The 14,218-nt window shown below is 40.0% G+C and overlaps 2 protein-coding genes across 3 annotated transcripts; one reads left to right on the forward strand and one right to left on the reverse strand.

The window, feature by feature from the left end:
- Positions 1–1,035: 1,035 nt before the first annotated feature.
- LOC148370974 (uncharacterized) lies at positions 1,036–2,902 on the forward strand. The gene is made up of 3 exons (XM_088328815.1): positions 1,036–1,192; positions 2,388–2,492; positions 2,565–2,902. The coding sequence occupies exons 1-3, from the start codon at positions 1,141–1,143 to the stop codon at positions 2,774–2,776; spliced, it is 369 nt and encodes a 122-aa protein (XP_088184941.1). The 5' UTR covers positions 1,036–1,140; the 3' UTR covers positions 2,777–2,902.
- Positions 2,903–9,916: 7,014 nt separating this feature from the next.
- Positions 9,917–13,944, reverse strand: LOC148370975 (protein LRATD2-like). Of its 2 annotated transcripts, none has more exons than XM_088328813.1 (3): positions 13,763–13,944; positions 13,106–13,649; positions 9,917–11,334 (listed from the first exon to the last, which is right to left on the reverse strand). In XM_088328813.1, exons 2-3 carry the CDS (start codon positions 13,637–13,639, stop codon positions 11,047–11,049), a joined length of 822 nt encoding a protein of 273 aa, XP_088184939.1. In that variant the 5' UTR covers positions 13,640–13,649; positions 13,763–13,944; the 3' UTR covers positions 9,917–11,046. The 2 variants fall into 2 exon arrangements, with proteins under 2 accessions (XP_088184939.1, XP_088184940.1); XM_088328814.1 differs by having other exon boundaries at positions 13,794–13,936.
- Between the last annotated feature and the right edge of the window lie 274 nt (positions 13,945–14,218).

Raw genomic sequence — 14,218 nt, forward strand, 5'->3', positions numbered from 1 at the left:
GGAGAAATGTTATCAGTTTTGTGTATAGATCACCGGGCTCAAATCTTGAAACCTTCACAAACTGGACTGAAAAAACATATTCAACAATAGGCAACAAAACACTATTCATCGGTGGAGATTTCAACATAGATCTAATGAATCCAAACAAACATAAAAACATTGATAATTAAATTATATTAATGTACAGTATGAGTTTGTATCATATTATATTAGGACCTAGTAGAGTTAAAGGACAAAATTCTGCAACGCTCGTTCAGGTTCTGGTCTTATCGACCTTGCTTTACTCTTGTGAAGTCTGGTCGCTCACCAAGGGCCCAACAGGTGCTCGACAGGGCGCAGATGGGACGTGTTACATGCCAGATTCAGGAGCGCCAGCTGGTTTTTACAGACACGTGGCGCGGTTCCCGCCGGAGGACCCAGCTCATCCAATCTTTTCCATTAGAGATCCGAGAGGCTGGACCCGCCGAGTGGGTCGCCCGTGTGTATCGTGGCTCTCGCAGCTGGGAAGGATACATAGAAGGCTGGGGCATGGGCCGGGCGTCTGCCCTGAGAAGCCCAACAGAGTGGAGGGGTAGGGTGAGCGCGGCCAAGTGCCTTAGCGGTGCAAGCTTTTTTTCCTTAATACAGGAGTTAAATTTACTGGCTGGCCAGATATTATTAATTTTATGAGAGGCCCGGGGCCATTAAAAATTTGATCGCAGGCCATAACTGGCACTCAGGCCGGACTTTGGACATGCTTGTACTAAAGGTAACAAAAAAGTATTGGAGCAAATGTCATTGAGCATAATAAATAGATAAATAGGAGTAAGGCCGAGGAATTGGCATAAAATATAAATAAAGGAGAAGGTAAAAAAAACAAAACAATTAAAAGTAATAAATACATATTAAGGAAAAAAAAATCACATCAAGGATATAGTAAGGCAAAAAAAAAACCTTTTTAAAAGCAACTTCCCCATTTCTTTCAAAAAATAATCAAACGCTACTTGACTCACAAGACCACACCTGTTTTTTGTAGTGACGCCTGATGGACTTAAACTTGAAGGGCCACATTTTTACTGACGTCACTCTTGTCTTCAAGTGCTTTCGTTAGCATAAATTGCTAACATTTTATCATCTGCCAACTCTGATCACAGCATCGCCATGAACAACTATTGGAAAAGCACAATTATCATTGCTACCATGCTGGTAGCAGGTAAGAATTTTAATTGATTAGCATGTTAGCTTTAGCTCAACATATACATGTGATTCAGATTTGGTTTTGATTTATTTATGCTGATAGTTTGTAGTTATTCCTGATTCAAATCCTTCAGCTAATGTATAAGCTCACTAATGTTTTGGTGTAAAACAGTTCATTATTTTTAGAAATGAGGCGTCAGTATCATGATACCATCCTTTAGAAAGCTATCGGTACTTGGGATGATAAACATACCCGTATTGACTGCCTACTTTTGTCTAGTATGTACAACCAAAAATCTAAAAATAAACAAATGCTTAATTGACATAAATATATTAAAGATTAACAAAAAATAGTATGTTCTTTAAAATAGTCATACATATTTTGGAGTGAATAATACATTTTATTTACTCATGGTACCGGTATTGTTTTTGGCATCAGACCACTGCTCGGGTGTACTTCATGCTAGGCGGCAATAACGGCAAAAAAAAAAAAAAAATGTTGCCAGGCCTGACAAAAGTGCGCAGCAATATGCAATCAGGGATGAAACATTGTGGCAAACGAGTGCAGTTCGGTGTTGGGCAGAAATAGTGGCAAAAAAAAAGAAACACGATGCTCAATAAAAAGTGCGCTCTGCCGGTTCCTGGTTGCGGCAACTAGCGATCTTAGATAATGGACCTCAGCCACCCTAGTGCAGTTCACTTTTTGGTTGGACAAAACAGCAAAAAAAAAAAAAAAGAGCTGCCAGGCCCAACAAAAATGTGATCTGCCTGCCCTTGCTCGCAGCGATATGTCATCAGGGATAATTGATCACAGCCCATCAAGCGAGTTAAATTTGGGGCGGACAGAACAGAAAAGAAGAGCAACCAGCTCCAATAAATGTGCGCTCTGTTGACATGTGTTTCTGTGGCATTAAAGAACCACCACGCTTGACAAAAATGCACCCTGCTGGCCTCCACTTCCAGCAATATGCGACCAGGGATAACGAATCGCAGCCACACAAGTTCAGATCACTATTTATTAGGTGGACAGAATGGCAAAAAAGAGGTACTAGGCCTGACATAAATTTGCCCTAAATGCAATCAGGGATAATGGATCGCGGAATATTTTAGTGAGGGATTACAGTATTGACTAGAAAAGCCCCGATTGAGATTCTTTTGAGCTCCAAAATGTATTAACGGTCTTATTGCTGCGATCTGTCCAAACGGAACAGTAAACTGCCTGACCTGCCGCCAGTGTGTGGGAATCAGCACACTTTGTCTGTTTAACGCACAAGTGGAATGTAGCGCCACTCAGAGCTGCTATCGAGGAAATGCACGTAAGGAGAACTACTTGGAATTGTGTTCATTCAACAGTTTCCTATTTTACTTACTTGTAATTTTCTTCTCAGAGTTCAACTCTACGGGCGACTTGACTCTCCACATCCGAGGCTGCATTGACACAGATATATGCGGCAGCGAGTTGACCGGCGACATATTCGGCAACGGCTACAGCGCTTCTTTCCAGTGTTGCGACACCGATTTGTGTAATGGCGCCTCGTCCGTCCAGCTGTCCCTCAAAATGGCCGTCGGCGTCGCCATTTTGTCGCTATGGGTATTTTAAGGCATTTCGATGAGGAAACCGTGTTTGCACTATTTGCCTTTTATTTTCCTAAATTAATTTAAAAACAAGAAGGAATTGCGAGTTTGGAGAATTTGCCGTCCAATAAATTGATTTTAAAGGACAAAATCAACTGTGGTTGAATTTTCGAACTACACGTTGAGCAAGTGGTGCCCGGAAAAGGGATCTATAAAATTACTCTTAAATACTGTACTCTATTTTTTTTCCATAAAAACGTATAAAATTGATGATCATTTGCAAAACGTCTCTAATGGCTGGCAATTATCATTCAAGTAACTGTAATACCTTTATGTGTCAGTTGGTGGTAGCAGATCGCCGTTTTGTAATTATCTGCTCGAGAGGTAGCGCAGGTAAATATTGCAGTCAAGTCATATTTATTTTTATATCCATTTATCACAAAAAAAGTCTCAAAGGGCTGTACGGTACAGCGCACAAGAACAACAACAAAATAACTAATACAATATAACATCTATATAAAACATTTTTGTCGGAACGGGAATATTTTAGGCAAACTATGGAGAAAGTAAATACAGTATGTAACTTGGTTTAGAAGCCAAATGCCAAATATAATTACATCAATGATAATAATATTGTAATGTTTAGTTCACACTCAGGTAAAAAAACTAAAAAGGAGCTAATAGCTAGCTAAAAGAGTAAAAAACACAGGCAATTAATTTTGTATTGTCTAGATAACCTCCAGAAAATGTATATAGAGTTTGTAGTTTGCACAATTTAAGTGGTTGGATTCCTTGACCACACGGGTCGCAGAGGCACCATATCCTGTGGTGTGCCTAGGGCAAGTTCAGCCTGGTAGCGCCCATTCCCCCTCCTGGCCAACGATTTCAGTATATATTGTTTTTTTTTAAATTAAAGTTCAAAGACGTATCTAGGAAAAGTATTCAAATGAAAAATACCATATTCACTCGTATTACATGTTGAGCCTTGGCCGTCACCAGCAATAATTCCTATTTAAAAGGTGCAGTGCGTGTTATTTGGCACCTCCTAGTGGTCAAATGTTTTTATTCTTTTAAAAAAAGAAGATCTCAATAACACGGAAAAATACACAAACTATACTACAAATGTGCATTTCTAAAATACTTTATTTTACATAACATTGTCCGCCACCTAGCTGCTGCGGGTACCCAAAAACCTAAAAATGGTTGGGCAAAAGGGTTAAAAGTAAAATTGTGCATTTTGGTCACTTTGAGTGGTTTGTAATCCTTCTTTGTGCTCTTAGTACTTGTTTTCTGGTTGCACTACACTAAACTATGATGTCTACTGGTTAAATAATAAACACGGTCCCCTAAAGACACTTTGATGATAGCAACTTTTAATCCCTAGTAACGATTTAAATGTCTTCAAAGAGTGCTTACCACTATGTTTTTGGCACATTTTTTACAGGCATCGGGCACTGAGAGTATTTCAATGACAAAAAATGTCTCTGGTGCATCAAAACTATTGCAGGATTTGAAAAAAATATGGAATAACCAAATTATCCTATAAAGATACAGATAACAATTGTGTGTGTATATATATATATATATATATATATATATATATTAGTATTTTACTGAAATAAATGACAAAAAATAGACATTACAATGGCCAGTGCGTTAACAAGCTAATATTGAAACATAAACTACATGTCAGTGCGACAACAGATTTTCAATAGCACCAGTGTCAAAGTTTGCGATTGGCCATTTCCTGTAAACCTTTGTAGAACGATTATGCCAGCAAAGAGAAAAGGTGACTCACTCGACCCAAACATGTCCTATTTGTTTTATCCTCCAGCTAAGTGTGGCTAATATATCAGAGCAAATATTAGTAGGAAATAAAACAGCATCAGCAAGCGTTCCCAAAAATTGGGGGGGGGGGTGAAGGAAAACCAGTAGATTTTTGGTTTAATCTCAAAGCAAAAAAAGGAGATTTTGTGGACAATGGTCACAGTGTGAAAGGGATTAGAGCAGGGGGTCGCCAGCCATATACGGCTCCTTTCAAGAGTACATATGGCCCCGAGCAAGGGCGTAACAAGTCTGTTTTTGGGGGTGCTCAAGCACCCCCAAATTCTAACCAAGCAACCTCAAAACTATGACATTTTTAAAACACTCTTGTAATAAGAATAGGCTTAAATGATATGAAAAACTATATGAATAAATAAAAAATCATGTAAAACAAAACAAAAATATGAACAACGCAGCGTTGGAAATAATCCACTGCCCTAAAATGGTTCAGTCCATTTGATTCCTAGCACCGCTAATGATATTAAGTTTTGTAGTAGTACTGTAGTTCTATTTCTTTTTAGTATTTTTTTTTTGTAGGATTTCTGCAGTCACATTTTTGTAGCATTTCTGCATTTTTGCTGTATTATTTATTTATAGTATTTTTGCAGTATTTCTGTAGTAATATTTTTGTACAATTTCCATTGTAGATTGTAGTAGTTTTGTAGAATTTCTGTCGTAATACTTCTGTAGAAGTATTTTTGTAGTATTTTTTGTAGTATTTCTGTAGTAATATTTATCCGGCAGTATCTTTGCATGGTATTACACAGGTGGTTTCGGGAGTATTACTGTAGGATTGTTTTTGAAATATATCCATACTAGTATATTTATAGTATTTTTAATAATACTGTTATTGTATTTTTGTAGTATTTATTTTATAATAATTCTGTAAAAGGCTGTAGTTTGCCCAACCCTGCTCTGGGTGCGCAGAACCCCCAAAAGCTCCAAACCCAAAATAGCCCCTGGATCGTAGCTAAAATGATTTAGCATAATTATTTTATATATCGACACATGCAGTGCCGATAGTCGCACATGCACGGCCCAAAAAATACTAATGAACAAAGGGTTCGGTCCAGTTTATATTGGACACAATTTTAACGACTTTACAGTCAAAGTGTCACATCAACAGACCCCGTCGTGGCTGAAAACTGCTAAATAATCCTTTATATGGAAGCTCATCAAACAACCTATATTCATGATTGAGACATTTTTTGATGAAAAGCCACAGAACAAACTTTTACCCAAAAGCTCTTGCAAAGCACCTGAAGCAATTTGATTGTGTGAGTTGTAGGAATGGAAGGAGCTATACACAGGGCGCACGCACTCTTTTTCCTCGCCCAGCGCTGTCTGCATTAAAGGTAAACACGGTGGAACCCTCGTTTGCAGTATTTCACAAAAAAGCTTTGCTTGCATCTCATTTTAAAACCATTATTTGGGACAAAAATCACAGTCAAATTGAGCCTCAACACTCTTAACTGGCGGACAGAGACAAATCTTAGGTGGTATATTTATATTGATATGGGACACAGGCTCTGACATTATTATTTCATAGATTTCATCAAATCATTAAATATCACTAAGTAAAAAAAAAGTGCTGAAAAACAACTTTTGTCTGGAGAGCGGTTTTCTTGAATTATGTCCGAAAATACATGTTGTGGCTCTTTCTCTCTCTCCCTAATTTTTTTTTAACATTTGTTCTTTTATGGTCTCGTTGTGTCAAAAAAGTTTGCGGCCCCCGGATTAGAGGGTGCAATTCGAATGATCTTTCAAGAAAAATAGGGGATTTTTATTTAGTGCATCAAGAAGAAATTTCTTTTGACTGACTTGATATCTCTTGTCACTACAACACATGTGATATCCATCTTATGATATTGTGTATTTTGATGCAACTGGAACAATTATTTTCACATTTGAACTTGTGATGTTGAATCTTTTGTTGGTTAACCTAATACGAACATTGATTTTATGCATTTTTTAAATTTGATGAAAATTAATATGCCTAGGGTAGCACGGCAGTGGCACAGTTCTGAGGTCATGAGATCGAACGTCCTGTGTGGAGTTTGCATGTTCTCCCCGTGCTTGCGTGGGTTTCCTTCGGGCACTCCAGTTTCCTCCCATATTCCAAAAACATGCATGTCAGGTTAATTGGCCAGTCCAAATTGTCCCTTGGTGTGAATGAGCGAGCCAATTGTCTCTCCCTGTGTGCTCTGCGATTGGTTGGCAACCAGTTCAGGGTGTCCCCTGCCCACTGCCCGAGGATGGCTGGGATGGGCTCCAGCACCCCCGCGACCCTACTGAGGATAAGCGGTGCAGATAATGGATGGATCGATAATATGCCCAATATGAGTAGTTTAGGTTCCTTTGATGATTCAGATTTATTCTTAACTGTCATGTATAAGAAAATACTGTAATCCCTTTCGACCTCGCATTGCATCATGGGTTAAAAAAATATTCAGGGATCCATTATCCCTGATCACATATTCCTGTTAGTGGGGCGTAAGAAGCCACATTTGTCAGGCCTGGAGGCTCTTTCATTGTACTTATTTCCATGAAGTGAATTGCACTGGTGCGCCCACGATCTGTTATCCTCAATCACATATTGCTGCACATGGGACCCTGCAGAAGGCACTTTTGTTTGGAGGTGTACTGTTCTGGCCCACCTAAAATGAAAGTCAGGGTTGTGGCCGTAACCAATTATGCCCCATCAACTATTTCTGAGAGCAAGGACCGGCGGAGCGCACTATTTTTGTGGTTCAGGCCACTGATGTGTGCAGTTGAGGCCTGCCTAAAATGTACTTTGCTGTTTTGGTGGCAATTTATAATCCCTAGTCTACTATTGCTGAGAGCGGGAGAGTCAAGAAAGCAAAATATGTCATTTGTGGTATGTCTTTTTTCTCACCGTACTCTTCGCATAAAATGAACAGCACCAGTGCGGCTGCAATTTAGAATCTCTATTTGGCTATTGCTGCAACAAGAGGCCAATAAAGCATATGTTAAAAATGGGGGAGGCTACACTGCGGATTTTTGTAAATCACAGATGGTGCTGGACCTAACTGCGATAAACGAGCAATTACAGTTGTTGTTTTGAGGCTCTTATATGGTCTACAAGGTAATGTCCCTGTATTTGGAATTAGTTTGTTTTGAGGGGGGGGTTATTGTAACCTTTTCCTTTAAAACATTTAATAAGGGATTCTTAGTTGCTTTTACCTCACTGCTTTGTGACAAAGAACTTTTTTCACTCCATTACCCAAGCCCGGAGTAGTAGCTTTTTTTTTTTTACGAATAGTTCTTCAACCAAAGTGATGCACCGTTTCTGCAAAAGGGCAGGAAGAAATTGCCTTGGACCTGGCAACCAATCAAAATGTTATTTTTATCCCTTCACCAATCGGGACCAAGTTTTTGGTCGTTATACTCGGGGCTCTAAGATATGTAAAGAGGATTCGGGTTAATTATTCAATTACCGTATTTTCACGACTATAAGGCGCACCTAAAAGCCTTTATTTTTTTCAAAAGCTGACCATGCGCCTTCTAATACAGTGCGCCTTATATATGGATCAATATTCAGTCGCAAAGTCTTGCAACTAAGGCAAGCAGCCGCCGACTCGATTTTCCCCAGAAGGCGAAGTAGTCCGCAGTGTATGTTGGGATATATATACACCAGCGTTTCATTTCCTAACCAATGTGTCAATCATCATTTGAATCGGTCACTATTGGCTGAAGTTATTCGGGGGTATAGGAGGCTGATCCTTTTCATCATTTACAGGCCCGCATAGGCTAAAGCGGGGCAAAACAAAGCCTGGAATTGGCCGAAAAAGATGAATGTGAATCACACGTTGGGTTGCACTACGGCCTAGAGAAAACATTTTTTACTATTCTGTATTTGTAAATATTTTACTCTCCTGGATTTACTACACTCACGGTTGTAAGAAGACCGTGGTTGCGTATCATTATTGAACGTGATGGCTGCCAGAGAACTTAGGTGAGCTATGCGGCTTTATATTTTCCCGGTATCTTGTTTTAGAACGATCTTGATGTTTCTGTGATGAGTCTATTTTTAAACTAAATTCAATTCAAAGTGTTTATTGTTATATGCACAGTAAAGAACCACGTTTCCCTGCACAATAAAATTCTTACTTTGCTGTCCACACAGTTACCAGCGAAAAATAAAATAGAAACTAAGAAATGGTTGGCATTTCTTGAATCCCAAGACTTTAACCTTCCAAATGATATGTGGAACGATGCATTTGAGTGATTGGTGACATCGTACAGACACCGTGTCCGTACATGTGTGAGACACGTATTGGCTTCTTTGCAAGCTTTCGGAATGTTAAGGGGGTAATAAGTTTGACTGAAATATCTGTTTTGTCGACGTTCCTATTGTAGCGCCTTATAATCCGGTGCGCCTTATGTATGGAAAATATAGGACCAAAAACTATTTTTGGGGGGTGCGCCCTATAACCCGGTGCGCCTTATGGTCGTGAAAATACGGTAATTGACCCCAATAATCGCTACAATTAAGTTACAAAATTATAGTCACATCGTAAAATCAAGCACGTTGTACAGGTCAAGCAGTGTTTGGTTGGTTGATTGGTTGGATCCCTTAACCCCTAGGGTTGTGGGGGCACCATTTCCTGTGGAGTGTCTCGGCCAAGTACAGCCTGACAGTGCCCATCCCTCTCCAGGCCAACATATGTTTCCGCTCGGTCTTGAACCTGGGACCTTTCGCGTGAGGATGTTTACAGATGGAAAAAGGTGCAGGTTGCTACGCGGAGGCTGCCTTATTGCACTCACGAGTGCAGACGGACGCAATAAAAAAGGGCTTTTGTCCTTTGCCGAGGCCCCCGTCCTGCATCAGCCGTTGCCAAGGCAACACCTCACTCCAAAAGCCACCTGACGAGGCGGGGCTACAAATAATCCCAAAGCAGGAGTCAAGAGAGCTTGGCACAGCCGTTGCAAAGAAAGGGCAACTACTTCAAAAACATTCTTTACATACAAAGGATTTTTTGGTCATTCTCTTTGGGTCAACAACTTTATAGTCTTTGGCTATTTTTCATATTTTGTCACACATATTCACACTCTATTTTCATTGAGTGTTTTGCTATTTTTGCCATTTCAAAATATGCCCTTTCAGAAAATCTTTTTCTCCTTGATTAATAAAGTTTGACGTCAATGGCTTACATCACACGTGAACATTTTGCTTTCATTTTCAAGAAAAATACAGTAGAGCAAATTTTTTTCCCTCAGTTGTGTAAAAAATATTAATGTTGTAAATCGCACCGAGGTGCTTAGTTTTACAACAAAAAAAAGAATAAAACACGCTCACACAATCAAACTTTCACATAACTCTTGAGGGGCAATAGTTCAATTTGAAATGTTTTCTTTTCCGCTACATACAACGAAACAACAGTCTTAGTAACAACTTCCATGACTTTCTTCAAGAAATACTTTGGCAACATTTCACAATGCAAGCAAAAATACAATTGCATCCGTTTTAGCTAAGAGGCGGTGTAATTGTTGTAAAACTTTTGTTTCCATGTCACCCGTCTTTCAAGGAGCTACTTTAGTTCCATTTGTGATACATCTATTTCTATGTTATCCTAAAATGATGCAACCTTGGAAAAACAACGAGTGGGCGTATAACTCGTATTTACATTTTGAGCATATTTAAATAAATACAAATACATGCTAAGCCAGAAGGTAAATTACAATCATTTGAGTAGTTAGAGTAACCAGTATGGGTATAAAGCACTTATACTCCAAAATTGACCAGTTGATGTCAACTTTAAAATGTCTATCCTGTCTAAAAAGAAAAACTGTATACCTTATTTACCGAAATATAAGGCCACTTAAAATTTGCTAGAAATTCAAAAGTGCGCTTAAGTTTTATAGATCTGAAATACAGTAAATAAAATCAAGAATGCAGAACAATGGAATTCTTTTACATATGTCAACCATTTATGAATGAATCAAGTTAATTGAGTTGCAAAGAACAAATTTTCCAGTATTCATGTTTTATGAAATAAGACTTATTTTCTGAGGTGGTTTTGTTTCAATGCAAACCTTGTTCTTAATGCAGTTTTATTTGATGAAACTTATAATCCGTTGCACTTAATATATGAAAAGAAGTCTCAAAAGAATGTTGAGGGTGTGCCTTACAATCAGGTGTGCCTATAGTCGGTTAAATACGGTATATTCTACAAGACAGTGCTGTAATAAAATGCATATTTTATTCAATTAGCCACTGTAAGGTCCACATTAATAGCCATTTAATATTAGTATTTTGTGGCTTTAAAAAGGCAGGGCTTGACCTGGAGAGTGATTTTTGTGTACAATGAGTTGCTTCTGTTTACACAGGTTGTTAGCAAGCTGTGTCAAAAGATGGATTTTGATTCTGCTTTTTTGAAAGAAAACTTTATGGCAAGACATTCAAGAGTTCAAGGCACTAAAATATGGAAACAGGAATGAATGTCAGCATCAGCGTTTTCCTGTCTCAGTCCTGAGGTGGGCAGACAGTTCCCGGAGGAAGGCGGTCCTACCCAGGTAGTCCCCTCGTCTTTTCTCAGCGATCACGTCCTCCAGGCTGTTGAACTCCATTGCGTGAGAGTATTTGTGGTCGCCCAGCATGACGTGCAGTGTGTAATGTTGATGTCGACCGCAGTCTTGCAGCTCGCCGCCCGCCTTCAACTCCCTGCGGCCGAAGCGGCACCAGGCGGCAAAGCCCTCCGAATTACGCCAGATCAGCTGCTGGTCCTTCAGGCCCACCTGAGGCATAGCGGTGGAACATATGGCAGAATAAGCTAGTCATCCTTGTGTGAAGATCCTCAAGTTACTTCAATGGAGTCAAAATTGGGCAGTGAAGCCTCACAATTATGAAATAAACCAACTCGTGTGAGAATAGTTCCATAGCAAAGATAGCACTCACAACACAATGGCAGCAAAGCACTACTTCTGTCAAAATTAAACATAAGGATGCTACAAAATACCTAAGAGTCACATTTTTTTTAACTAAATGGAGCTCATATTCTCACTTTAATGTAAGTCCTTGAAAAGTTGATGCCACAAGATAGAAGCAAAGTATTATTTAGGGCTCCAAAATACTACTTTTTCCTGAATGAAGCTGCTCAACAACAACTAGGAATAATTTTCAATTCACGTAAATAAGTACAGCATTTTTGTAAAACATGACAGATAACATGTTGTTCAAATTTAAAAATTGTTCATTTAGTTAACCTTATGCAAAATGGAATTATTGACAATTAGTTTGAGACTAATGCGGAAAAACTGTTCAATTTTGAAAACAATAGTTGCACAAAATTACTCCTACTTTTTGAATGCATGCAAACAGTTAAACCATGTAATTTAGAATATTAATAATTCTAATATTGAAGTTAATAAAAATAATAATTGAGAGGTTGTTCATTAGCAAAATAATAAAAGTAAAAAAATAATAATAACAAATTCAGAAGTGTCATATTTACAAGAGCTCAACGCTTTGTGTATCATTGAAGAAATTCAAAAATTTTAGTTCCTATGACTTGAACTAAAACGCCTTTTAATTCCGTTTAGTCATAGCAACAGCATTAGAAAGAAAAAGTTATTTGGACTTGTTGATGACACAAATAGTTGCGTGTCTCCCATCTCAGCTCATTAGCTGCACCGCTTATCCTCAGTAGGGTCGCTGGGGTGCTGGAGCCCATCCCAGCAATCATCGGGCAGTGGGCAGGGGACACTCTGAACTGGTTGCCAGCCAATCGCAGGGCACACAGGGACAGACAACTCGCTCGCTCATTCACACCTATGGACAATTTGGACCGGCCAATCCACCTGAAATGCATGTCTTTGAAATGTGGGAAGAAACTGGAGTGCCCGGAGGAAACCCACGTAATATAGCAAAATTATTATTAGCCTTTAAAAAGAATATTTGATATTTTCTGGCCCGTTTAGCTTTTTCTGTGAACATCGAGGAAAAAATGTCTGACGAGTTTCTGACTATTTTTCAACATAGGGTTATTTTTTTCAATTGGCGCTACCATCCATTAATTATTAGCATTATTAAAAGGACAAGTACTCCATTATAAAGTAAAACCCGCCAAAATTGTTTTCAGGCTGAATCATTTCTTTAAATGAAGTGATCTGCATTAATATAGCGCTTTTCAAGTCAATGACGACTTCCCAAAGCGCTTTACAATGTGTTTCACATTTACCCATTCGCACACACTCACACACCAACAGCGGCCGTGCAGGCATGCAAGGCGCCAACCTGCTTATTGGGGGCATTAGGGGTTCAGTGTCTTACCCAAGGACACTTCGACATGTAACACGGAGGAGCCGGGATTCGAACCTGCGATCTCTTGATCCCAAGACGAGCGCTCTCCCTGAGCTAATGCCGCCCCAACAGACAAAACTTCTGCATAATTATTTTTAGTACTTCTGTACTATCAAATCATAAAGTGGACTGTGAAAATGTAAACATCAAATTGGAGGTTACGAAAACCTTGGAACTAAAATGCTCAAATAGTTTAGTTTTTATGACCTGCTCCAGGGCGCTCTGAACCACGGCGTCCGGGTCTCGAGGCCGGAATTTGTAGCGCTCGTTAACAATCCGACACCGTCTCCCCCGGCCGGCGTCCGTCAGAAAGGCGCTTTTCACCTCGGCGCGGTGCAGGTGAACCACCTGGAAGTCACCCACGTAGACCGCCCAATGAGGGTACTGCCCCCCGGCCACAAACTCCACCAGGTCGCCAGCCCGGCACTTGTTGAGCAGGTTCTCCGGCGAATAAACCTCCAAAGTGGACGAGCGGCGGCTTTTCTCGTACACGCACTCGTCCAGTTTGTACACGGCGCATTCGACCTCCTCGCGTGGGTCGAACGGTCTTTCTTCCGCGTTCGCGTTCGGCTGGGTCCCATCCGACGCCCCGCCGCCATCAATTTGTTGTTGGTCGTCATCGTCGTCCCCACCGGAGAAAATGTACGAAACGCCGATACGAGGTCCCTCGTCCCGGTCCACGCCGTGAGGGTCCACGGTCGGAACCTCGGCGTAAGTCAACCGCTCCATGTGGTTCCCCATTTGGGGCGAACTAGAGTTCGGTTCCAATAGTCAAAAAGTCGCCATTTAGGGATGTTCGAATCCTAATTACGTGACAGCAGGTGCTTGAGTGTTTGTTTAATGAGGAAAAGACTTCCAACTCACCCTTATTCTTTTCCAGGTGTATGCAACTCACCTGGGTGTTTTTCTTGCGCTCACAATTTGACGCAAAGTCGGTCTTGTTCGGTCCAAAATCGTTCGGGCTCAAGTCCTGTTTGCCACTCCAGGATGACTTTCGGATCCCATCAAGCCCACGGAACCCTAACCCCCCTCGCCCACTTAACCGGAAGTGGATAACGAATACCCGTTAAAGTAAAAGAAGAAGGGCGGAAATGGAAAAATGTGCTTCTTTTGCTTAACTCTTGACATGAATTTTCACCTTGCATACCGGTCGAACTCAGCCAATTGCTCCCCTTATTAATTATTGCCCTTACTAAGTAGTGTTGGGCACGTTACTATAAAAAGTAATTCGTTAAAGGTATTCACTACTTCTTACAAAAAGTAACTGTGTTAGTAACTGAATTACTCTATAGCAAAAGTAACCGTTTCCGTTACTTTAAA

The sequence above is a fragment of the Urocampus carinirostris genome, chromosome 2, assembly GCF_059441175.1.
Source record: "Urocampus carinirostris isolate Australia breed hairy pipefish chromosome 2, RoL_Ucar_1.0, whole genome shotgun sequence".
Lineage (NCBI taxonomy): Eukaryota > Metazoa > Chordata > Actinopteri > Syngnathiformes > Syngnathidae > Urocampus > Urocampus carinirostris.